The sequence below is a fragment of the Tamandua tetradactyla genome, chromosome 8 (assembly GCF_023851605.1).
Source record: "Tamandua tetradactyla isolate mTamTet1 chromosome 8, mTamTet1.pri, whole genome shotgun sequence".
NCBI lineage: Eukaryota > Metazoa > Chordata > Mammalia > Pilosa > Myrmecophagidae > Tamandua > Tamandua tetradactyla.
Genome location: NC_135334.1, coordinates 34234790 through 34261601, shown reverse-complemented (window position 1 = coordinate 34261601; position 26812 = coordinate 34234790). Strand labels below are relative to the sequence as shown.

Here is a 26812-nt window from a genome sequence, read left to right as displayed (position 1 = left end):
TTGCATTTGCCAGAGACATTTGAATAAATGCATAATTGGTGACTCTGTATCTTTTAGTTTGTTGAGATATTATTAGAATGAGATAGAGTGTGTCGCAGAGAAGATTTTCTTAAGAAGGAGCCAAAAATAGATGTCCCGAAAGAGGCAGGGTTTTTGAAAGGTTCACTTGAAAGAATGTCTGACCCAAGGTCAACAGTGTTCAGGGAAGTGATAAGGAGACCTTCCAGCAAGTTTAAGGGGTGCCTGGATTGGTCAACAGAAAAGCAGTAGCTATACAAACAAGCCCTTAAGAAAGAGAAATGTTTAAGGTGAAAGCAGAGGGTGGGGGCAAGGGAGCAAATAAAATAGCAGGGGGAAAAAAAAGAGGCCATAGAAAGGGGCCAGAAACAACTCAAGGCAATCCAAGGGTCTACCCATGGAAGCAGATAGGAAAGTAGCCCTAGCACTCTCTTCTCATGTTTTAAGCAGTCGCAAGCAGTATTTAAGGTACTGATTTATTTTTGAAACTTTTTTATGAAAAGGTAGGGATCAAATAAAGGATTCCAACTCTTCAGCCTGAGCTTGTTGTAGTATCAAATTTATTAGCATTCTGGAATCGTTTGCATAGTAAGCATGTTCACAGACCCTAGACTTCCCAATGATAAGTTTTGTAACCACCTCAAGTAAAGTAACATGGGGGATTAGAAAAATGAAATATGCTTGCAAACCGAGAAGTCTAATGGCTGATTTTTTTTCTGGGCTTCTTTTCTTGCTGGTGGTGGTTGCTTTCTCTTCTCTTCCAGAGTTCTATTGGAAGGGTGCTGTCTTTTGTTTTTGACAGAATGTTGATCCAGGTGTGCCTTTACTTTTACTGTAAGTTTTTGTGGCGCTGTCTGAAATTTGTAATGAGGAAGCTGACAGGACGATGTGAACTGCAACGGATCTGTTACAATACCAAGCCTGGAGCTTCTAGAACCATGAAAATTGGTAAGCCAGTTTTTGTTTGTTTGTTTTTTTGCCTGCTTTATAAAGTATGCAAAACATAGTGTGGGTGGGACCAAGGATGCAATGTTATACTACAGCATAGTAATTTTAAACCATTTGTGAAAGATAATTTTTGAATGACTTTTTTGTTATTGCTTTAACAGAAACATCACTGAGGGATTCAAAAAGTAAGGTAAGAAAATCGTTTCTATATTTTTCAGCAACTTTCACATGGAGGCTTATGTCTATCATCAAAAGTAAAAAACCTAAAAACTAAAGATATACCATTGGCTATGAAAATTAATGCAAACAGAGAAGATAGAATTATTTGCCCATTCCAAACTACTGTACTTTTGAAGTGGGAGGAACCACTCTATGCAAAATTTTAGGCAGTTTTATGAAGTATTTATTACTTCATTGTTGAATTAATCATTTTTACACTCTCTCCATGTTATAAAATAAATATCCCTTGAAAATAGAACCAGTATTTAAGTCTCTGATATTTATTAACTATCCAAAACAATTAATTTTACTTTCAATATTTTCCAATAGAATCAAACAAGTTACTATGCTAGGCTTTTATAGCACATAGTTAGGCATCCACAGGCAGAGCTAAAGTCTATTTTCTTTTTCAAGATTCTTGATAATTTCATCTCATTATTTCATCTAGGCACCCTTATGACTATTTCCTTCATGTACTTCACTCTTCATCATAGACATAATGCCCATTGACAGTGGACACCATGTTGGGTAGGGAAAAATATATATATGTCAATATAAGTAGCTTGAATAGAGGAAAATAGTAAAAAAAAAAAAATCCACCTTGTTTATTTCTGCTTTATGTTAATTACCTTAATCAGGATATTGCAGTACTCTTGTTATGAAAATGTCACATTTATTAGAACTCAAGTAGACAAGATCAATTTTTCCTTTTAGTTTGCATCTTCATGTAAAAGCTTGAAGCAAATACTTGAAGCCCCTATCCAAGTGGACTCTGCCTTAGTCACTGCTTGTTCATGACAAGGGAACTGATTAAAATATGTTTTCCAGCTGTTGCAGACTTCTGTGAGCGTTCACCTTGATGCTATTGAAAAAACTATAGATGACATCATGGAACTGAAAAAAATTAATCCTGACATAAATCCACAGTAAGAATATGTTTATTGTGCTAATAATATAGAACACAAGTCACGTGGACACATTTAATGTTTCTATGGCGCTGTTGCTCACTTGCTCTTTGGGCCTAATATAATCTGTGGTGTTTTGACTTTCAGATGAAGAATAAAGAAAAAAAGGTGCCTTTTCATGTTTGTAAATGGCAGTAACTTTATACTTTTGTTTTATATTTACACTTCTGGTATGTAATGAGTGTGAGAAATTTGATGGATACCCCTGATATCAGAAGATGTGATAAAAGGAGCCCATTCATCAACAGTGGCTCAATGCGATGCCTCTGCTTTACATTAACAGTAAATGTTCACATTGTAAATTAATCTAGGCTGATTCTGCTCCATCAAAAACAGACTTTCATTTCAAGACAGGCTGATAATCTTGGAGACAGTTCCTACCTGCTTGTCAAGAAGACAGGCATGCGTGGGAGTGAGAGAGGGTTTTATAGGAAGACTTCAGAACTTTGTAATTTAGTCATCTTATCTTGGAAGTATTCAAATGCATTTGGCAGTATACATGTCATTTAAAATTAGCTTGATGTTTTCCATTGGGTATAGCAAAATTTCAGTAAAATTTTGGGCTGAGCACATTGGGTGGAATAAATTCCGAATGCAGATATATTTAGAGATGGTTTAGGTGGGTACTAGTCAAACTGTCTTTTAGATGTACAGACACCAGAACTTCACATGTTACTGCAGAGGAAGATTTTTAATTGTCAAAGACAGGGAGTATAGTTGAGGATAATTTCAAGTGCACTTTTGTAAGTCTATCTCATAGCGGGATTCCGCATGCCAGCTATCCAGGGGCTCATCACAAAACTCTACGTACACCTGGTTTCCATAGCATTCTTCTGCAGCCACTTCAGCTGATTAGCTGCCTTTTCCGTATTCAACCATTAAAGTTGATTTAATTATGTGGTGCGTGTCTTTTTGAAACCTTCTGACATATATTTTATTCCTATGGGAAGGTGATAAGAAGGCAATTCATTTTAAATTAAGTTAAACCAAAAAATTTAAGATGATAACCGGGCATGAGGGATATGTCTTATAATCATATTTAGAGGTTAGATTAACTTTAATAGCAAATCTGTTCTTGTCTGGTTTATGAAAATTATGTTTCTTTCAAAAACACGTTCTTGCCATCTATTCTCTGATTTCCTTTAGGAAAAAAATCCTTGAAGATAGTAGATGTTTTTATGCCTCCATATGGATTCTATTGCCATTTTTCCAGATCAACATTGATAAAATCTGATTTAAAAAAATTAGATTTCTGAGAAAACAAAGAAATAGGTGGGAATGATGTGGGAAATATTTTATAACTTATGAAGAAATCCCTACTACTAACTTCAGTTTGCTGGGTTTTTTGTTTTTGTTTTTAATGGGCATAAATGGTTTATCAGTTGTATCTCTTCATGCTCTGGATATTTATACCATAAAGCCTTCCTCCTTCCTTTGATTAATTTCTTTAAAAATAATTGTGGTAACATATATAACATAAAAGTTTGCCATTTTAAACATTTTAAGCATACAATTCAGTGGTATTAATTACATTTACAGTATTGTGCTACCATCACCGCCAACCATTACTAAAACTATTTCATCAACTCAAACAGAAATTCTGTACCTATTAAGCAATAGCTATTCTCACCCTCCATCCTCCATCCCCAGGGCCCTGGTAACCTCTAATCTGCTTTCTGTCTCTGAATTTGCTTCTTCTAGAAATTTTATATAAGTACAATCATGCAATATTTGTCCCTTTGTCTCTGGCTCTTTCATTTAGCATAATGTTTTCAAGGTTCATATTGTAGCATGTATCAGAACTTCATTTCTTTTTACAGCCAAATAATATTCCATTTTATGTATATACCACATTTTGTTTATCCATTCATCTGTTGATGGATATTTGGATTGTTTATACCTTTGGGCTATTGTGAATAATGCTGATAAGATCATTGGGGTACAAGTATCTGAGTCTCTGCCTTCAATTGTTTGGGTTATATGCCTAAGAGAAAAATTGAGGGTCATACAGTAATTCTATATTTAGCTTTCTGAGGAACCGCTGGACTTTTCCACAGTGGCCACAGCACTTTACATTTCCATCAACAATATATGAGAATTCCAGTTTCTCCACATCCTTTGTAACTCATATTATTCTGTTTTTTAAAATAATAGCCGTCCAAGTGAGTGTGAAGTGGTATCTCATTATAATTTTGATTTGTATTCCCTAATGATGCTAATGATGTTAAGCATCTTTTCATATGCTTACTGGCTATTTGTATTTCTTCTTTGGAGAAATATTTATTCAAATCCTTTCCACATTTGAAAAATTAGGCAGTTTGTCATTTTGTTGTTGAGTTGTAGGAGATCCTTATATATTCTGCGTGTTAAACTATTACCAGATATGTTTTGCAGCTGTTGTCTCCCATTCTGTAGGTTGTCTTTTCACTTTTTTTTGATAATGTCTGTTTATACACAAAAGTTTTTTATTTTGATGAAGTCCAACTTTTCTATTTTTTTTCTTTTGTTGTTTGTGATTTTGGTGTAAAGTCTAAGAAACCATTGTCAAATCAAAGGTCATGAAGATTTTCCCCTGTGTTGTCTTCTAAGAGTTTTATGGTTTTAGCTCTTATATTTAGGTGATTGATCTATTTTGAGTTATTTTTGTATATGGTGTGAAGTATGGGGTTGCCTTCATTCTTTTGCATATACATGTCTAGTTTTCTCAACACTGTTTGCTGAAGAGACAGTTCTTTCCCAATGAGTGAACTTGGCATCATTGTCAAAAATCAACTGGCCATAAACATGCATATTTATTTTTGAAATCTCGATTCAAATCCTTTGGTCTAAATGTCTGTCCTGCGCCAGTACCCTGCTGTTTTTGTTCCTTTAGTTTTGTAATACATTTTAAAATCAATAAGTGTGAGTCCTCCAACTTCATTCTTCTTTACAAGATGGTTTAACTATAAATTAGATGATTAGTTTTTCCATCTCTGCAAAGATGGCTGTTGAATTTTTTTTAATGTTTTTTATTGTATAGTATAACATATATACAAAGCAAAGAAATAAAAAAGCAATAGTTTTCAAAGCATTCTTCAACAAGTAGTTACAGGACAGATCCCAGAGTTTGTCATGGGCTACCATACTATCATCTCAGGGAATTGTTGGATTTTGATTGAGATTGCATTGAATCTGAGAATTGCTTTAGGTAGAATTAAAATCTTAATATTTAGTCTTCTAGTCCATGAACATGGACCATTTTTCCATTTATTTAGGTTTTCTGTGATTTAGCAATGTTTTGTAGTTTCCTGTGGCCAAGTCTTTATATTTTTGGTTAAAATTTTTCCTAGATATTCCAGGACCATGCACCTAAAAAAAAAAAAAACAGGAAACTTTTTCCTAGGTATTTGATTCTCTTAGTTACTAATGTTATTGCGATTTTTTTCTTGATTTCTTCCTCATATTATTCATTATTATTGTATAGAAGCATTATGGATTTTTGGGTATTGATCTTGTACTCCACCACTTTACTGAATTTGTGTATTAGCTCTGGTAGCTTTGTTGTAAATTTTCATAGGACTTTTTGTATACAGGATCATTCATCTGCAAATAGTGAAAGTTTTACTTCTTCTGTTACAATTTGGATGCATTTTACTACTTTTTCTTGCCTAAGTTCTCTGGATAGAACTTCCAGTACAATCCTGAATAACAGCAATGACAGTGGGAGCCCTAGATCCTAGAGGGAAAACTTTCAGTCTTTCACCCTTAAGTAGGATGTTAACTGTTGGCATTTCATATATGCCCTTCATTATGTTGAGGAAGGTTCCTTCTATGGCTCTCTTTTGAAATGTTTTTATCAAGAAAGGATGCTAAGTTTTGTCAAATGCCTTTTCTGAGTCAATTGAGATGATTATGTATTTTTTCCCCTTAGTTTTGTTAATATGGTGTACTACATTAATTGATTTTTTTTATGTTGAATCACCGCTGCATACTTGGGTAAAACCCACTTGATCATAGTATATAATTCATTTAATGTGTTATTGGATTCAATTCACAAGGGTTTTTGAGGATTTTTTGCATCAATATTCATTAGAGAGATTTTCTGCAATTTTTTCTTCTTGAGGTATCTTCAGCTGGGCTTAGTATTATGGTGACGTTGGCATCATGGAAGGAGTTAGGTAGTGTTCCCTCCTCTTCAATCTCTCAGAGAAGTTTGAGCAGGATTGGTATTAATTCATCTTGGAATGGTTGGTAGAATTTACCTATGAAATAATCTGATCCTGACTTTTACTTTATTGGTGTTTTTGATCACTGATTTAATCTTTTTGCTTGTAGTTGGTACTGTTGAGATCTTCAGTTTCTTCTAGAGTCAGTGTAGGTTGTTCATGTGTTTCTAGGAATTTGTCCATTTCATCTAGATTGTGTAATTTGTATGTAATATGTGCATATAATTGTCCATAGTATCCTCTTATGATCCTTTTTATTTCTGTGACATCTATAATAATACCCCCTCTCATTTCTGATTTTATTTGTCTTTTCTCTTTTTTTGTCAGTCTAGCTAAGGGATTGTTGAATTTATTGTTCTTTTCAGTGAAACAACTTTTGGTTTTGTTATACTCTCTATTTTTTTAATTCTCTATTGCATTTATTTCTGCTGTTAATCTTCGTTATTTCATTTCTTCTGCTTGCTTTGGGTTTAGTTTCCTGTTCTTTTTCTAGTTTCTCTAGGTATGCAGGTAGGGCTTGATTTTAGCCCTTTCTTCTTTTTTAATGTAAGCATTTATGGCTATAAATATCCCTCTCAGTGCTGAACTTGCTGCATCTATAAGTTTGATGTGTAATATTCTCGTTTTTATTCATCTCAAGATATTTACTGATTTGTTTTGCAATGTCTTCCTGACCGACTGTTTAAGATTATGTTATTTAACTTTCATATATCTGCCAATTTTCCAGTTCTCTGTTATTGATTTCTACCTTTCTTCCATTATTGTCAAAGAAGATGCTTTATGTAAACTTAGTTATTTTAAATTTATTGAGACTTGTTTTGTGACCCAAGATATGGTTATCCTGAAGAATGATCAATGAACATTTGAGAAGAATATATATTCTGCTGTTTTGTAATGTGGTATTTTGTAGATGGCTGTTAGTCTAGTTCGTTTATCACATTATTCAAGTTCTCTGTGTCCTTATGGCTCGTCTGTCTAGATGTTCTAACTATTGAAGAGAATCATGTATTGGAGTCTTCACCTATTGTCGTATACATGCCTATTTCTCCCTTCAGTTTGCCAGGGTTTGTTCATGTATTTTGGTGTACTATGGTTAGGTGCATAAATAATTATGATTGTTATTTATTCTTGGTAGATTGCCCCTTTTATTAGTATATAGCATTCTTTGTCTCTTATAACAGCTTTTGACTTAAACTCTAATTTGTCTGATATTAATATAGCCATCCCAGCAATTTTTTTTTTTTTTGGTTACAGTTTGCGTGAATTATCTTTTTGTATCCTTTCAGTTTCAACCAATTTGTGTCTTTGAGTTTAAAGTGAGTCTCTTGTATATGAACTCTAGTTGGAGCATGCTTTTTTTAACCCATTCTGCCAATCTGTGTATTTTAAGTGGAAAGTTTAATCCATTAATAGTCAGTATTATTACTGTAAAGGTAATACTTACTTCTGCCATTTTGTTCTTTGACTTTTATATGTCATAACCTTTTTTTAAAAATTTTTGCCTCTCTTCCTTTATTGCAACCTCCTTTTTTGTATGATTGATCTTTTGTGATGTATCTGACTGGTCCCCTTCTCATTTCTGTTTCTGTATATATTTTTATGTACTTTGTTTTATACAACCTGTATCTTTAAGCCTCTAATTCAATAAGATACCAACTTAGCTTCAATAGCATACATGTTCTCTGCTCCCACTCTACCTCTTTATAACTTGCATGTTTATTATCAAGAAATAATGCCTTTTTCTTCTTATATCTGTTCTGGCTCTTTATAGGAATTAAAGAGTCAATTTATAGATTGAGGACACAGTACTATTGGGTGTTGCATAGACTATTTTGTTTACTCTTATTTACTTACACTCCAAGCCATTCTCTCCTGTCTTTTCCTTTCAGCCTGCAGAATTCCCTTTAGTAATTCAAATGGGCAGTCGTTGTTGATGAGTTCTCTCTGTTTCTGTTTATCTGTGAATATTTTAAACTCTCCCTCATTTTTTAAAAATATTTTTGGCATGGACAGGTACTGGGAACTGAACCCGGGTCTCCAGCATTGCAGGCAAGAACTCTGCCACTGCGCCACCATCACCCGCCTTCCCTCATTTTTGAAGGACAGTTTTGATGGATAAAGAATTTGGGGCTGGCAGTTTTCTCTTTCAGCATCTTAAATATCATACCCCTGTCTCACCTCCATTATTTCTGATGAGAAACCAGAACTTAGTATTTTTGTGGAACTGTTGTATGTGATGAACCACATTTCTCTTGCTGCTTTCAGAATTTTCTCTTTATCTTTTATATCTGACATTCTGATTATATGTGTCTCTAAGGAAGTATATTAAGATTTATTCTGTTTGGAGTATGTTGCATATCTTGGACATGTATATTTATGTCTTTTGTAAGAGTTGGCAAATTTTTGGCCATAATTTCTACAATATTCATTCTACCTCTTTTCCCTTCTCCTTCTAGGAAACCCAAAGTGCATATGTTTGAGCACTTCATGCTGCCATTCAGATGCCTGAGACACTATACAATTTTTTGTTTCTTTTTCTGTATCTGGTCTTATGACTGTGTGATTTCAATTGTCCTGTGTTCTCGTTCACTGATTCTTTCTTCTACCTGTTCAGATCTTCTGTTGTATGCTTTGAGTGTATTTTTAAACTCCATTATCATACCTTTCTTCCCCATAATTTCTGTTTCTTTTATACTTTCAAATTCTTCTTTATGCTCACACATTTTCTTCTTAATATCTATTAGCTCTATATACATTTTTTTCCATCATCTCCTTGAATTGATTTAGGAAATTCTCTTCTTTAATTATTTGTTCTAAATTCTTTGACTCCTCTGAAATTTTCATTTGTTCATTTGACTGAGTCATATCTTTCCGTTTCTTAGTATAGCTTGTAATTTTTGCTGGTATCTGGGCATCTGATTATCTCAATGAGTTAACTCTGAAGGTCAGTTTCTCCCTCTTTTCTAGGGTTTATTGTTGACTGGCTTTGTGTGAAGGGTCTTCTTTGATGCTTGGTCCAACTTATTCTGGACCTTTAGAGTAGCCTGTGTTAACTGTTTAGATCATCTCAGATCTTCCTCATCTGAATCTTGTTCTGGATATGCAGTGTAATTTCTAAGATTGCACATTTTGTGCAATAGTTTCACCTCCAGGAATGAGCTTCCTTTTCTCTGTTCCTTTCCTGGAAATCTTGATCTTTTTTTTTTTTTTTTTTTTTTTTGTAGATGCAGAATTTTCTCCCCAGCTCCTGTGATTTGTTTGAATTCTTTCCCTCACTCAGTGCCCCCTTTTCCTTACACTTTTCCATTCTGGGACCCATCCTGTCTTACACAGTTCAGTTTCTGTTCCCCCTTTTCTATCTGTGAGGCTTTTCTGCCTCAAATTTCTTTCCCCTTAGGGTAGCCAACCCTGGGGAGCCAGATGCACTTAATCCAGAAAGGAAGGTCAGTCCAGAAAAGTGTGTCATGTGTTTGGATAGTCCAACCAAAAGAAACAGGATTGAGTTTTTGCACCTCTTGCCAACAGTTTTCCTGCAGTTTCTCCCCCTTGGGGCCCTTTCATATGCAGCACAACTCAGCAGCTGGTGTATCACCCTGGGTCTTGCGGATTTGGGTCCTGTGCCTGGGTATGCATGAGGTTCTAACTTCCTGAGTGAGTGACTCTATCATCTGCATCCATGCAGAAGGGACCTGGTCTACACTGCTTCTGCACAACTCCCAAGCTGCATGGAACCAAGTGAGGGTGGGTTGTTGAGACTGGCAGGACTGGGACGAAAATTTCCTATCTGATCTTGGAGATTCTTTTTCTTCATTTTGGCATTTTTGGAGTCTTTTCTCAGTTATCATACAGAGTTCTGAGCAAGTGGGATTTGTCCTTTTATTAGCTTATTCTGAGGGGAGATTTTTCTAGGGGATGCTTTTCATCTCTAGGTTCATGATGGTGCTCTCCCTCTACTTGTGTTTTTTAATTTATTGTGAGTCTCTTGTTAGCAGCATATAGTTGGGTCATGCTTTTTTACCCATTCAGCTAATCACTGCCTTTTGGCTAGAAAGCATAATCCATATACATCTATAATACTATAGTATCAGTAGTACTATAGTACTACTGGCAGGAAAACACTTTCTTCTACCATTTTGCTGTTTGGTCTTCATAGTTCTTATATGTTTTTTGTCCCTTAATTCCATGTTTATTTGATTTTTTTTTTTTTTTTTTGTAGTATACCACCTTTAGTCCCTTTACGTTTCCTTCTGTGTGTATTTTCTTTGTGCTTACCATGGGCTTAAATGTAGCATCCTAAATGTATCAGAATCATGTTTGATTTGATACCATTTAAACTTCAGTAACATACACAAACACTCTTCCTAGACCCTCTGTTCCCCTACTTTTCTGTTGTACTTATTACAAATTACATCTTTATATGTTGTGTGTCTGTATCCATGGATTTATCATAAATTTTATGCATTTGCATTTTAGAAACTTTGCTGGAGATCTTTATTTCTTTATGCTGCTTCAATTTACTGTCTTGTGTCCTTATCTTTCTGCCTGAAGAACTCCCTTTAGCATTGCATGTAGAGGTCTAGTGGTGACAAACCCTGTATAGCTTCTGTTTATCTGGGAAAGTCTTAATCTTTCCTTCATTTTCAAAAACCTCTCTTGCTAGATATAAAATTCTTGCTTGGTGCTTGTTTGCTTTCTGCACGTAGATATTTCATCCTACTGCCTTCTTGCCTGCATAGTTCCTGAAGAGAAATTGAAACTTAATCTTTTGAGGACTGTCTGGTATATAACACATTGTTTTCTCTTGCAGCATTCAGAAGTCTCTTTTTGTCTTTGGCATTGGACAATTTGACTACAATGTGTCTGAGTGTCGTTCTCTTTGAATTTATCCTGTTTGGGGTTTGTTCGGCTTCTTAAATGTGTATTTTCGTGTCTTTCATTTTCTGTCATTGTTTCTTTGACTATGCCTTCTCTCCCTTAATTTCTTTCTTTTCCTTCTGGAACTCCAATAATATGTATGCTTAATGCTGTTCACAGGTTTCCTAGGCTCTGTTCACTTTTGTTCAATCTTTTTTCTTTCTACTTCTCAGCCTGACCCCATTTAAATTGTCCTGTCTTTGAGTTCACTGATTCTTTCTTCTGCCAGCTCCATTCTGCTGTTGAAGCCCTTTAGGCAGTTTTTATTTATTTATTTTAGAGAGTTTTTAATATGTGTTATTGTGATCTTCAAATCTAGTCTTTCTTTTTTGGGCCCATTTTAAAATTTATATCTCTTTATTGAGATTCTTATATTTTTAATTCATCATTTTCCTGATACTCCTTAGTTTTTTTCCCTCACATTTTCCTTTATCTCCTTGAGCATACTGAAGATTATTTAAAATATATATAGTTGTTCAGTATATCTATAGTCTGGTCTTCTCAATTAATGGTTTCTGTATTTCTATCTTGGATCAGCCATCATTTTCTGTCTCTTTCTTTGTCTTGTAATCTTTTTTAGCACAGAGTACATTTTAATGTTTCAAAGTATTAATTTATCCCTGAGCTTAGGTTTGTAATCAGGTAGTGATATGACAGATTTCCTTGCATGCAAGGAGTTAACATAAATAAGGAAATCAATGCAAAAAAAAAAAAAAAAAACACCTTTCACAGTCTTTAGTCTTTGCAAATTATCTCCTTTTTGGCTGGTGATTTCCTTCAAAGTTTACCGTTCATATCAAGAAGATCAGCCCAAGAGGAAAGTGTTCTCTCAGTCTTTTTTGAGCCTGTGTTGTTCTGGGCTTGGGTTCCCTATGGCTTTAGGAATTACAGGTTTATAGGAATCCAAATGTCCCCTCTACTCTCTGTGAAACAGGCTTTCCTGTTTTCCAGGTGCTCTGTTGTATTCTTAGAGCAGCTAATCCTTTGCCCCAGGCATTTTGGGCTTAACTGTTACACTGTTGAACTGTCTGCAAGCTCCTTCTGCTGCAGAGAAAGTTGTGGGAGGGTGAGCCAGAGACAGGTGACCTGATTCAATCTTTCAGGCACCTTCTAATAGATTGGCACAAACTTAAAGGAGCCCCAGTATGCACATAGGGGTTACTCTGCTTCCTCAGAAGCAGGACCAAGGACCCACAACAGTACGACAGGCTGATTCTGTCCCTTGTCAGGAAGCAGTTGGTGATGGGACAAGCTAGGGTGCTATGAATTTTTCCTCCCATTTTTGAAGCTTTATTTTCTTAATGTGGCAGTCATTCAGTTACTTCAAACCTTTAACTGTTTTCCGGAGTTTTGATGAAGATGACAGTGACAGTTTTGTTAGTTGTTTGAAGATTCTTTGGGGAAATAGCATCCTGGAGCATCATACCCCACGATCCTGGTTTGTTCCCTTTTCTTAAGTCATACCATTGCAATATCGCTTAAGAAAAGCACAGGATTAAAGGTAAATGCAGCTAATTTCTACAGCTCTCCCAGAGGAGCTTCAGAAAGAATTGCATTTCTATTAAATAGTTGCCATTTGACCAATTCGCTCTATTTTATGAAAATTCTATTGAGCATACATCAAGTGAGCAAATGTCAAAGTATTTATTTTGTTTTTCCTCATATGTGTGTCTTCTATTTTTGAACATCTTAGGCTGGGAATCTCTCTTCAGGCTTGTCTTCTGCAAATTGTTGGGTATAGAAACCTAATTACAGATGTTGAAAAACTGCGTAGAGAACCCTATGATTCTGATAATCCCCAACATGAAGAAATGCTTTTGAAGGTAAGTCCTTGCATACATTAAAGTGATTTGGTGAGGTCACTTGATTTAGGTCAGCTAATGTTTGCTGAACACCTGCTATGTGCTGTGCTCTGGTTTGGACACTGAGGTACAAAGATAAATAAGGTGTAGGCATGGTAACTGGTTATTAAGACCTAGTTTTCTTGCTTGTTCAAATGATGGAGCTAAATATTTCATTAGAAAATTCATGCAACAAGTTAAGTTTAAAGCCACTTTTCTTTTGTGTTCTGAAAATGCATCAGAGGTGATTTCTGCCAGCTCTCACATTTGGCTCGGGTTTAGATTATTTAACACGTGTAAAATATACCAATAAGAGGAATAGCATTCATCAAATAGTGACTTGGCATTTTAGTTTATGACTTTTAATACACATCAAAGAAGATAAAGTTGATATCTGTTTCAGTAATAGTTCTTTTGGGAAATTACCCAAATCTTAATGGTGATTATTTATTCATGTAACCTGGAGAGTATTAGAAGAGGAGGTAAAGGTTTATATCTGGTGTATTAAAAATGTTAAAGAATAATAGGGAATTACACGTACTCCTCCTGACTGTCAAAGCAAAATGTTAAAAATCTTACATGATCTTATAGTGTGTTATGCCATATTAATAAAACTTAACCTCAAAATACTGAATTTTTGGTAAAAAGTTATTATTAAAACCAATCTTTAGAACTACTCATCTGAAATATTTTTAAACTTCAGTTCTGAAAACAGATGCTTTTCAGTTTGAAAAGCCTTTTCCTAGAAGTCCAAATGGCAGTAACTAAATAGCAAGAAAATATTTATCTACCTGCCTTGCAATTACTTTATTGAAAAATGTCTACTGAAACTATAATTAAAAAAAAAAAATTCCTGTTGTGTTTTGTGTGAAGGAGTATGTGTTTTTGTGTATGTAAGTACTTAAGCAGTGACTCATTTGTCTCTGCTAATTAGTGCTAGATCCCATGTGTAGCATTAAAAATTAAAGAAGCCTCATTCTTGGCAATAATACTCCTTCTTCCCTGCTTAATGTTTTGCTAACTTATTGACTGAGTTTCTTCTCCTTTTATTGTTTTGCTAACGTACTGGCTGAGTTTCTTCTCCTTTTATTGTCTTCTTTTTACTCACCATTTTGTGACAGAGATTGTCAAGTTCAACAAAATGTCCTACAGGTGAGAAATAAGAGGTGAATGACAGAGAAAAGAGGAGAAATAATTAACAAACTAGCCACCAGACTTGAGCAGTTCATTAGAATGGCTGAGATACCCTCAGAATCGATTAATGACATTTGGGTGCTAGTATGCATAATCTTTGGCTGACCTCCTATGTGTGTGCTGGCACATAGCAGGTTTTCAGCAAATGTTGGGAATAAATTAATGAAATTTTTTAGATGCATCTCAAGAACTTTTATCAAACAACTTTTATCTGTGATCATTAAATATGTATATGTTACCACTTTTTAAATGCAATTTTGCTGAGATATATTCACATACTATATAATCATCCAAAATATACAGTCAGTGGTTCACAGTATCATCATATAGTTGTGCATTCATAATCACCATGGATTTTTGAACATTTTTTTTGGTGGTATGGAAATACATTTTATTATGAAGCTTCTCTGAGGATATTTACAAAAAGTGGGATGCAACAAAAAATATAAAAATGTACTGAACAGTCATTTTAGACTACTTTGGACATTATCAAATGTTTCTAACAAACAAATATTTCTTATACAAATACAACTTCACTTCAAAACAAAATAGTTATGTAGGTTGTATAGTATCTGGAGGAATTACTCAACTCCAAATCATGTGGTAGTAACTTTATAAATATTTTTAGAAAATTTCCTAGGCATTCAACAGCAACAACAAAAAGAGTGCAATTAAATTTATGGCTTTTGAAGTCTGATTATACAATATGATTTTCATTACTCTAAAAACAATAAAAATAAGAATTAAAAAAAGGTAAAAAAGTACACATGAAACATCCCATCCCCCCATCCCCCCATCCCCCCATATTATTTATAAATTTTTTTTCTTTATTTTCTTGTTCATCTTTCCATACACTGAATAAAGGGAGTGTCAGTCACAAAGTTTTCACAATCACTCCATAAAAGCTATATATTATGTCATTATCTTCAAGAATCAAAGCTACTGGATTTTAGTTCAACAGTTTCAGGCATGTGCCTCTAATTATTCCAATATACCAAAAACTGAAAGGGTCTTGCCCCTTTTTGGTCAAGAAGGTTTTCTCAATCCCAGATGGCAGGCCAGGCTCATCCCCAGGAATCAGGTCCCATGTTGCCAGGGAGATTTACACCCCTGGAAGTCATGTCCCAACATAGTGGGGAGGGCAGTGAGTTCACCTCCAGAGCTGGCTTGGAGAGAAAGGCCACATTTGAGCAACAAAAGAAATTATCTGGGGGTGACTTTTAGGCATAATTATAAGTAGGTTTAGGGGCAAGCCCCAAGATCAAGGGCTTGACATATTAAATTGGTTGTCCCCAATGCTTTGAGAGTATGAGGAATTCCCCAGGTGGGGAAGCTTAATATTTCTACATTTTTCCCCAGTCCCTCAAAGGGACTTTGCAAATGCTTTCTTATCTTCTGCCCAAATTACTCTAGGGTGTATCAGGACATCACACTAACCTGTACAAACCAACAAGATCTCTCTCCCTATTCCAGGTTCCATGTAATTATGATGTTCAAATAAACTGACCATACAAGTTAAATTAGTGTGCTACAGAAAATATACATTTTGCACCAAATAAACATCTCTTCCTTTGGTCTCACACAGAAGTTACAGTTTTAAAACAGTCAATATTATCTTTTACCCATTTAGTTTGATTTACCTTAGTCCTAACCAGATCAGCTTCATTCATATCTCTAACTGAAGTTTGATCTCTTTTTTAGCTTTTTAAACAGTTGATGTATGAGGTAATGCTGACTTTCATAGCTGCAGAGCTCTAGCTCTGAGTCTTAGATATCGCACAGATACCTGAAGTTCTAGGGAATGACCAGGTTATACACAAAGAGCTCAACATCTCAGAATTAGGAAATAAATTACAACTCAGGAATAGATGTGATTGCTATAAGAGCTTACAGTCTAGGAACCTTTACGATAAGCCTTCCCCTGATAACATATGCTCTCAAATGCAATTCTCAGAGTTTGCACATTATAGTTAATCCATATTAGTGAGGCACTATAGTATCTGTCTTTTCATTTCTGACTTAATTTCACTCAACATACTATTCTCAAGGTTCATTTTACCTAGTTGCATGCCTCAAAAATTCCTTCTTCCTGCAGCCACTCAATATTCCATTGTATGTATACAACACAGTTCGCCCTTCTAACAGTCAGTGTACGTTTAGGCCAACTCCAACCATTGCAAATCATGAATACTGCCACCATAAACACCAGTGTGCAAATGTCTATTTGTGTCCCTACTTTCAGTTCTTTAAGTACATACCTAATATTGGGGTTGTAGGATCATATGGCAACCTGTGGAAACACCACACTGCCCTCCAGAGAGGCTGCGCCATTCTACTTCCCTACCAACAGTGAATAGATACATACGTCTCTCTCTCCACATTTTCTCCAGCACTTGTATCTTTCTGTTTATTTTTTTAAACCTTTTTATTTACACACCATACAATTCATCCTAAGTAAACAGTCAGTTGTTCCTGGTATAACCACATAATTATGCATTCACTAGTACAATCTATATGAGAACATTTCTGTTTCTTTTGCAAAGAAAGAAGAGGGGGGAAAAGTGAAGAACAAAAAAATAAAAAGGAGAAACTATGACACCACCAAGAATTCTTTACCCCTCCTTTGTATCCCCCTCCTATTGACATTTAGCTTTGATATATTGCCTGTTACATTTAATGGAAGCATATTACAATGTTACTGTTAACTATAGACCCTAGTTTGCATTGATTGTATTTTTTTACTTGTAACATCCCATTTTCAATACCTTGCACTGTTGATACTCATTTGTTCTCCCTCATCTAAACGCATTCTTATATTTGTACATTTTATCACCATCATTGTCCGCTCTAGGTTTTGCTAAGTTATACAGTCCCAGTCTTTATCTTCTGTCTTTCCTTCTGGTGTCTTACATGCCCCTAGTCTTCCTTTTCAACCATACTCACACTCAGCTTTGTTCAGTGTACTTACAGTATTGTACTACCATTAGATTTTTGTACCATCCATTTCTGGATTTTATAGTCAATCCTGTTGACCATTCTGTACTCCTTCAGCTGGGCATTTGATGCCCAGCCTCTGCCCTCTTTCTATCTTCTGATTACCTGTGTCCCCAACTTTAACTCTCAAACTTCACTCATTAATGTTATTTCATATTAGTGAGACCATACAGTATTTGTCCTTTTGTTTCTGGCTAATTTCACTCAACATAGTGTCCTCAGGGTTCATTCATGTTGTTGCATACATTATAACTTTTTTCTGGTATCTTATTTTTTTCTTTTTTTTATCCTTACTGATGGTCTTTATTTCTAGTCTTCTCCAGATCTCCATTTCCTGTCTTTTTTTATCTGCCTGTAGTGCTCCTTTTAGTATTTCTGGTAGAGCAGGTCTCTTGCTCACAAGTTTCATGTGTCTGTTTGTCTGAAAAAATTTTAAACTCTCCCTCATTTTTGAATGACAATTTTGCCAGGTATAGAATTCTTGGTTGGCAGTTTTTCTCTTTCAGAACCTTAAATATATCATTCCACTGCCTTCTCACCTCCATGAGAAATCCACACATAGCCTTATCAAGCTTCCCTTGTATGTGATGAATTGCTTTTCTCTTGCCGCTTTCAGAATTCTCTTTGTCTTTGACATTTGACAATCTGATTAGTAAGTGTCTTGGAGTACATCTATTTGGATCTGTTCTGTTTGGAGCATGCTATGCTTCTTGGACCTGCGATTTTATATCTTTCATAAGAAATGGGAAATTTTCAGTGATTATTTCCTCCATTATTCTTTCTGCCCTTTCTCCCTTCTCTTCTTCTGGGACACCCATAACATGTATATTCATGCACTTCATGTCGTCATTCAATTTCCTGAGACCCGGGTCATATTTTTCCATTCTTTCCCTCTCTGTTCTTTTGTGTGTAGAATTTCAGACATCCTGGCCTCTAGTTTATTCATCCTTTCTTGCGTCTCTTCAAATCTGCTGTTGTAAGTCTCCATTGTGTTTTCATCTCTTCTGTTATGCCTTTCATTCCCATAAGTTCTACCATTTGTTTTTTCAAACTTTCAGGTTCTTTTTTATGGTCACCCAGTGTCTTCTTTATATCCTTCATCTCTTTTGCCATATCTTCCCTCAACTCATTGATTTGATTTTTGAATTGATTTAGCATGCTTGTTTAAATATCTTTAATTAGTTGTTTCAACTCCTGTATCTTGTTTAAAGTGTTAGTTTGTTCCTTTGACTGGGCCATATCTTCATTTTTCCTAGTATGACTCAGTTTTTTACTGGTGTCTAGGCATCTGGTTTCCTTGTTTAGTTTATTCTGGAGGTCATTTCTGGTTGGTTGGCTTTATTCTCTATATGTTCTTTGACATTCAGTCCAACTTATTCTAGATCCCTAGCATAGCTTCTGTTTAACTGATCAGAATATTTCAGCTCTTGTTTTTCTGATTTTTGCCCTGCCTATGTGAAACCTTTTTTTAAGGAGGGTCTCCCCAGTTCTGATTACCCCCATCAGAATTTCCCTGACAAGGCAGGCCAAGGTGTCAGGGGAGGGTATAATCAGTTTCCCTGAAGATGAGACCCAGCAGGTTTTCTGACTTTCCTGTGGGGCCTTTAGACTCTGTGCTTTTCCTATCCTGCCCAGCAGGTGGCGTTTGTATGCCTGCAGTGAAAAGTGATTTGAAGTCTAATTCTCAGCCTGCCAGGGGTATGGTTGAGGTGGAAGGCAAGCTTAAGCTGCTTATGATTCCCAGCCCCTGGGATCTGAATTACCTGAAGGAGGGCTGCCCCTGAGCTGGGCCCCACCCCCCTTCTCTTGGGGAAGGTACACCCTTTGGGAAATTACTTCTTCACTTAACTCTTTACTTTGGCTCTCAGACCTATCTTAACTTTGCCCTTACCTGGGTCAGCCCTGACAATTGGAAATGCCGGAGGCTTTCTCTAATGAGCTACTTAGAATACTTTTAAAAAGGAAAAATAAGAGAGAGAGAAATAAAAAGAAAAAAAAAAAGTAAAATAAAATCCCTTTTCAGAGCCAGTTCCCAGCCCCCAAGGTTTGCCAGTCATGAGCCAGAGTTGGTACCCAGCTCTATGTGCCCCTTTGCTTGGGGACACAACCCTTTTTCAGTATTTTGAGAAATAGATGACTCCAAAAGCCTCTTTTTTAAAAAATAATTTGTCAGTCCTGTCTTTTCTCTGCCAGGAGAGACCTCAGGGTTCCTTTCCTGTTTGCTCTGCTTTATCTGTGCTCAGAGCTTGTATTCAGTAGTCCAAATTTGTTAATTAAAACTTCAATTGGAGCTTGATTGAGCTACTTTCTCTTGCCCCCGAGGTGCTCCATACCTCCCTATGCTGCCATCTTGTCCCACCTCTCTGTGTTTCCACTTTTGATTGTCACAGCTCAAACAAAGGTGATGATTGTTATCTGCATTTTATAGCAAACTGCAAGCACCTTAGTTCAGATGCTGACTTATGCAACTAGTAAATCTTAGAGCAAGGACTATCCATTACTGTTGTTAGACACTTTGAGGAAAGCCATGGTTTCTGCAGTCTAATTGAGGAGATTCTCAGCATCTACAAAAATCATGATAAATCTTATCTACAGAACCCCCCCCATATCTCTCAACTATTTTCTTTGCCCTTACCTGATTCCAGCATCATTACCATTGTAAGCTGTTACAGTAGCCTTTTAATTCAGCCAGCAGCCATTCCCTTCCTCCAACGCATCTTCTAAAATACTCTAGAGGGATTTTTCTAAAACACAGATCTGGTCATGTTATTTCCTAAGTCAAAAACATTGGGCTCCTATGTCCTATAATAGAAAGCCCATGTATCTTAGTATGGCATTTGGCTCTTTTCCCATTTGTTCCTCTAAACTGCATTCCCTGTATCCCCATATGTCTAGGACATTTCAACAACCATGCTCCATTATTCACCATGACCCAGAATAGGCCCTGCCATTCCGTACATGAAGGCTCTGCTCGTGCTGTTCCCTCTGTCACCTGTTATTCAAACAGCAGAAGCCTGCTGGGGGCTTAAGTCCTTACTGATTATGAAGTCTTCTTGAGCCTCCCCAAGCAAACTTAAGAATGGGGCCTTTATTCTCCTCTTAAGTTTATTTAAATTCCATGTATAATAATAAAATCAATAATTAAAGCATTTATTGTGTTTAAAATGTGTCAGTCAATACAGAGTATTTTGCAGCTTTATCTCATTTAATTGTCACAGTTATCCTCTGGGTCAGGTACTGGTATTATCTTTATTTTTCAGATTAGGAAACTGAGGCAGGGCAGTTAAGTGACTGTACACACTCACAGAGCTAGAAAGGGCTCCGACTACTGTCTGACAGTACCTCTTGAGGGAGAAGTCCATTTCATTCACAGCCTGACCTACTCCACAAAATTTAGAATCAGGGTCAGCAAATAGGCCTATGGGTCAACTCTGTTTTTGTAAATAATGTTTACTGAAATACAGCCATGCTCATTCATTTATATTTTGTCTGTGTCTGTGGCTGCTTTTGTACTACAGTGGTAGAGTTAAATGGTTATGACAGAGACCGTATGGCCTGTGAAGCCTAAAATATTTACTCTTTGTCCTTTTCAGACCGAGTTTGCCAAACCCCTGGTTTAGAGGCTCAGATAATATATTGCTATTTCGTCTAAGTGCTTTGCTTTATAAACACAGGAGAGCACATCAGGGTTTCTACTTAGGGTCCTAAAGTATCTTAAAATTTGAATTTTTTAGTCATTTGAACGTGGGCTGGGATGAAATTTAATAATATCACTTTATATTCATGTAGCATTGTTCATAATTTACTTAAATTGACATTTCCAGTAAAAGTTTTCTAATCAAATGAATAACGAAGACAAAATTTTAGGTGGATTCATGCAGTTAGTAATATAAGCTTTTTTCCCATCTGCACGGGAAAATTAGCATTCTCCCAGTTAAAAAATAGCCCCAAATTAAGATTGGCCCTGGGAAGAAGCTGCTTTTCCTTGCATGCTCTGGCTTGAGGGACGGCAAATGACCTTAGCCTTTCTCTTCGGCAGCAGACCCAAGACAAGAAAGATTGTAGCTTTCAAATAAGCCTACAGTCGAGACTCAGTGCAAAGACAAAAGAGTTAAACAAAGAACTGGTGTGTGGTGAGTCTGACTCCAAATGTAGCTTCCACTTCTGTAGGGTGACGTCTGCTGTGGGAATCACTCTTCCTAAGCCCAAGTCTCCTCTGGGCAACTGGCCTTGTAATAACTCCTCTCAGGAGTTTTAGATGCCGGACTCCTCAGAACCACCCCCCGCCCCCACCTCCCTAGTGCAGGTTTCCAGTTGGCTTCCAGGGTGCAAGTAATGATCTCAGCTTTCAGGCAGACTCTGCCCCTTGCCCTCAGCTTTTCAGGGAGAAGCCCACCCATCAGAAGAGAATCTAGTTACTCAGGTATCTTCGAAGAAATACATACATAGTAGTATTTCATGTAAGTACTTTATAATAATCGACTTCCATTTTCCAAGAAAGTGACCCTTATTAAAGCAAATAGAATTAAAACCTTAATTAAGGGGGCTACATGAGTAGTTCAGTGGTAGAATTCTCACCTGCTTTAAGGGGGACACAGGTTCGATTCCTGGCCCAGGTGCCCCCCAAAACATGCAAAATTCCCTATGATATGTGTATCACATAGTCACATATCTGTCTGTGTGTGCATATAGATATAGATATAGAAATATATATATATGTAGGGAGACATAAAAAAAGAACATTTTTTGCCATTAGTCCAGTCTGTCCAGACAGGTGAATTTATTAAACTAGAGCTTCTTTTAAAAGCATTTATTATTCAAAATTAATTTTTTTAAAGTGTTTATTATTCAAAGTTCTTAATTTCTCAGACTTTTGCATTGGCCTCATAAATGAGCTTTATAACTATCCACAGAAATAAAATGCTTGCTTTTGCCATTTTACTTCAATTATTCATTGGAAGCCAGTTATTTTTAACCCTTGGTAAGGCCCTGAGTTTGCTTTAAATCATTATTCAAGTGAATTGATTAATGTGATGTGATAATCTTGACTTTTTTTCATTTTGTTGTTGTTTTTTCAGTGTAGCAGTAAACAAATCAGCTCCTAAAGGAATTTCTACGAAAGTATTTTCCCCAGTGATGATGAACCAGTCTCTTATTATTTAGTACTCTTCTGATGAACTCAGAAATATTTTCTGTTTTGGTGAATGTAGCATACTGGCAAAGTCTTATATGGATACTATAAAAAAGAGATTTCTTGCCTGCCATGCCAGAGGACCCGGGTTCAATTCCCGGTGCCTGCCCATGTTTAAAAAAAAAAAAAAAGCCAATTAAAAAAAATTATAAAAAGGGCCATGGTGGCTCAGCAGGCAAGAATGCTCACCTACAATGCCAGAGGACCTGGGTTCGATTCCCGGTGCCTGCCCATGTGAAAAAAAAAAAGAGAGATTTCTTATATTTGATATTTTGCTTCCAAGCGTGATAGATTTACTTTCTTCCCCCTGAAAGTTTCTCTCACCTTCTAGATAAATTCATGCCACTAAGTTGAAATATTATAACATAAGAATAATAAGTAATTTTGGATTAGTGGGAAGAATAACTGGGATGAAATGCACCTTTTTTAAGTTCATATTTCTGTCATTGAATATTATGTTTAAATGTTAGATATGTGACAATTCACTATAAAGCAGAGTGTTTATGTGCTACTGTTCAGTTTTAGCTTTAAAATCCATATAACACAGAATAGATAATTTAGAAGTTAAATTATCTCAGAAATAGTAAAAAGGAAATTTTACATTTGTATTTGTGCCCTGTCACTAATGAAGTGACAATGTAAAATACTATTAACAGTCCAACAGGAAAATTCACTCAAACTCATCGCTATTCATTAGAAAGAATGAATGTTTAGAGCGTCACATAGTTATACAATGAAGAGTATCAGTCTCTCTCTCACTAAAGTGATGTTATGTGCTAAATCTGAGGTTAATCTTTCTATAGAAAACGTAGAAGAATAGAACCAGTTCCTTAGACAGAAGCATACTGTTTAGAATTTATATTTGCTTATTAAGTAGTTGATTTTAATTGAGATTCTTTAAGATTCACCTCTTAAAGATGATATGTTTTGAGACATTCACAAACGTTGGTGGTTTTCCTTTATCTAGTTACATGATGTTGTTTGCTCTCCTTCCTGTTATAGGTGGGACCTAAGAAATGAAACTCAAGTCAGCCCACTTTTCTTTTTGGTAACAACTCTGCAAAAAGTTTGATGTAAAGTTAGGGTTGGCAATGGTGGCTCAGTGGTAGAGTTCTCGCCTGCCATACCAGAGACCGAATTCAATTCCTGAAAGCTGCCCATGTCAAAATAAAAGAAAAAAAAAACCAGTTAGATAAGCATTTTCTGAGGATTATAATGATGAATGGCCTTAATGTTTTTCTTTGCTCACCCTTTCCCTTTATACTAGTAAATATATTTGAGGACTTCAAGGGGCTTTTGTACACTCATGCAATAGAAATTAAAACAAAAAAATTTTAACTCTAAAATATGCAAGTAGACCATTCCACTGCTTTCAGAGCAGCATCATCATCACATGTCATATGACCTCTGGAAAATTCCACTGTACATTCACTCATGAGGGAATGAAAGTGAAAAAGGCAAATAATGTCTTGGTTTTATCATGAAATAGTTGTTACGTCTGAGACCTCATGAAAAGATATTTGGTAGCTCCAAGGAGTCCTTGACAAATGCCATCAAATATAAACTGAAAGATGATCAAGGCTTTCTTTCTTTTTTTTTTTTTTTTCATAGGCAGGCATCAGAAATCGAACCCGGGTCTCCAGCATGACAGGCGAGAATTCTGCTACTGAGCCACCATTGCACAGCCCAAACCTTTATTTCTAATTTATTTATTTATTCAATTTTGCAGAGCTCCTCCTAATAATGTAGTTTATAAAATCTGAACCAAAAAAATAAAGGAAAGGATATTTGTATGTGTATATCAGCAGGGTAATTCTCTCTTTTGTCTCCAGTTATGGAAATTCTTGAAGCCCAATACGCCACTAGAATCTCGGATCTCTAAGCAGTGGTGTGAAATTGGTTTCCAAGGTGATGATCCTAAAACGGATTTTCGAGGAATGGGACTTTTGGGACTGTACAATTTACAGTGAGTATAATGAAGAACAGTTGAGTATTAAAATGATATCTGGTCTCATATTGATAGCAAAATTGGGTTATTAGTTCTAGGAGCCACTTTCCAGGAGATTCCAAAGAAACATTCAGGTTCTCTAAGAGATAACTCTGGTTCCTAAAAATTTAAAGAACTACTACTATCTTGCTTTTATTTCTGCAGACTCCATGAATTTTTAAAGCAAATCTCATGTATACTTACATTTAATTTTTTTATTATGATAAGTTCAAGCATATACAAAAGCAGAAAGAGCCCACTTATACTGCTCACCTAGATTCAAACATTATTAAGGTTTTGCCATGCTTGCAACATTTTTTTTGCCAGAATTATGTTAATGGAAGTCCTATACAGTTTGCCCCATTTCACTCTCATATTTCAATATGCATTTCTAAAACATAAAAACATTTCCTTATATTAGCCACAATGTCATTATCATTCTTAACAGAATTAACAATAATTTATTGGTATCATCTATGCCCAGTCCATATTCAGATTTCCCAATTTTCTCAAAATTGTCTTTTTATAGCTGGTTTGTTTTAATCCAGATCCAAAAGATTGCATTTGGTTATGATGTCTCTTGGGTATCCTTTAATTAGAGTAGTCTCTTCTTCTCATCAGCATCTCTCCCCTGTTGTCCCTCCCCCATGCCAATAACTTGTGGAAAATTTCAGGTCATTTGCTTGTAAAATGTCCCACAGTCCTGATTTGTCTGTTTGCACTTGTAACTGACCTCCGTATTTCCTGAAAATTGGAGGTATTCGCACAGGCTCAACTAGATTGAGGTTCACATCACATTACATTTTTTCTCCATCAAATAACTTTATTCACACAAATGTGCCTTAATTTACAAAGCCAGATCTGAATGAATTATACATTAAGGTGATCCACAGTATTCAAGAAACTTAAATATAATGTATCAGACGAACTCAAGTATACCAAGTTGACTTGAGCAAAAAAAAAAAATCGTATCCAATTGTTCACACATAGATCCTAGATTACCAGCTTCTGTGCAAAAAAAAGAAAAAAAGATTTAACTAGCATTTGAAACTAAGTTTGTCTCAGGGTTAAAAATTCCCTCACACCTAACTCTATCCCACATGAATATTAAGCCACTGAAATAGACTGATGCTCTAACAGAAAGAGACCATTGGGTACAAAAGACTCCTTCAATGTCCCTAATTCAAACTCACTTCCTCTTGTAACTTCTCATGGAAAAAGATGTGGGGGTTCTCCCTTCTGTTACCCCTGCACTCTTAGGACCTCAGGTGACTGGTCAGTGCACGGGGGTTGCTGCTGCCAGATGCTAGGGGGGTAATGGCAGTAGATTAATCACTTGATAACAGCTGTAGATACTTGAAGCTGACCAACCCTAACGTCACTCCTACTAGTTACTCTTTGGAGGAGGCATCTGCAGACATGAGCCCTCTTATCCCACCCCACCCTATACTGGCTTTCAAAGCCTTGGTGGGACAGGAGGAGACAGACCTGTGTAGTCCTGAAGGCTGTCCTACAGCCCGGTGTTGGGGATTGGCAGAGGCAGCATCTCTAGGACTCCGCTTCCTCAAACAATGCAAGCTTGCCTGTTGTGAGGTTGTCAGCTCCTAGGAGAAGAAGCGGTGTCTGTCTGAGGCTGCCACGCAGCCTAGAGATGGGAAAACGAGTCAAGGGGAGTGATAATATAAGAGACCCACTTAAAGTAAGAGCCACCGGAGCCCCAGGATGGGGGAGGAGGAAAGATGTATGAGCAGAAATCAGTATAATGCTGAGATGCATCATAAGGCTCCACTGTAACATCCCCATCAATCTTTAGTATAATGGTTTCCTCCTTCAGTGAACTTTACTGAATCAATTAATTAATTGTGCAAAGAGTGCTTTTTCTAATTCAGTTATTCTTCCCACAATTAGTTGTAATTTGATAAAGACTGAGTTTCCTTTATAAATTAAGGTTGCTTGGTTTCTCTAAAATGCAAGCAAAATAGATACGCAGTTTTTCCCTTGTTACCAATATTCAGAGTAAGGATGTAGTGCCCTAGTGCCCATCTTTGGTGATCACTAAACAATTTTCATTTTGCTTTATCTCTCTATTTCTTCAATATCATTTTGACCTCTTGTGTTTTTATATATTTAATGTGATTTAAACAGTTCAATCCTTATTTTTTGATACTTAAATTCAATCATTTATGGTCATTATATTTCAAGCCATTGGGAGCTCTGTGAGGTTGATTCTTGTGTCCTTTTGACAATACCCTATTAACATGGTGATGGGTTTTTTTTTGTTTTTTTTTTTTTGGTTTTTTTTGCATGGGCAGGCACTGGGAATCAAACCCAGGTTT

At 36.1% G+C, this 26812-nt stretch overlaps 1 protein-coding gene across 2 annotated transcripts in view; it reads left to right on the top strand.

The window, feature by feature from the left end:
- ELMOD1 (ELMO domain containing 1) overlaps positions 1 to 26812 on the top strand; it is a 102105-nt gene that overhangs the window by 53931 nt on the left and 21362 nt on the right. For both annotated transcript variants that reach the window (XM_077113076.1, XM_077113075.1), the window contains exons 3-7: positions 821 to 966; positions 1128 to 1156; positions 2014 to 2111; positions 12963 to 13092; positions 24322 to 24455. In XM_077113076.1, the coding sequence (XP_076969191.1) occupies positions 821 to 966; positions 1128 to 1156; positions 2014 to 2111; positions 12963 to 13092; positions 24322 to 24455 (537 nt within the window). The remainder of the gene's footprint in view (positions 1 to 820; positions 967 to 1127; positions 1157 to 2013; positions 2112 to 12962; positions 13093 to 24321; positions 24456 to 26812) is intronic.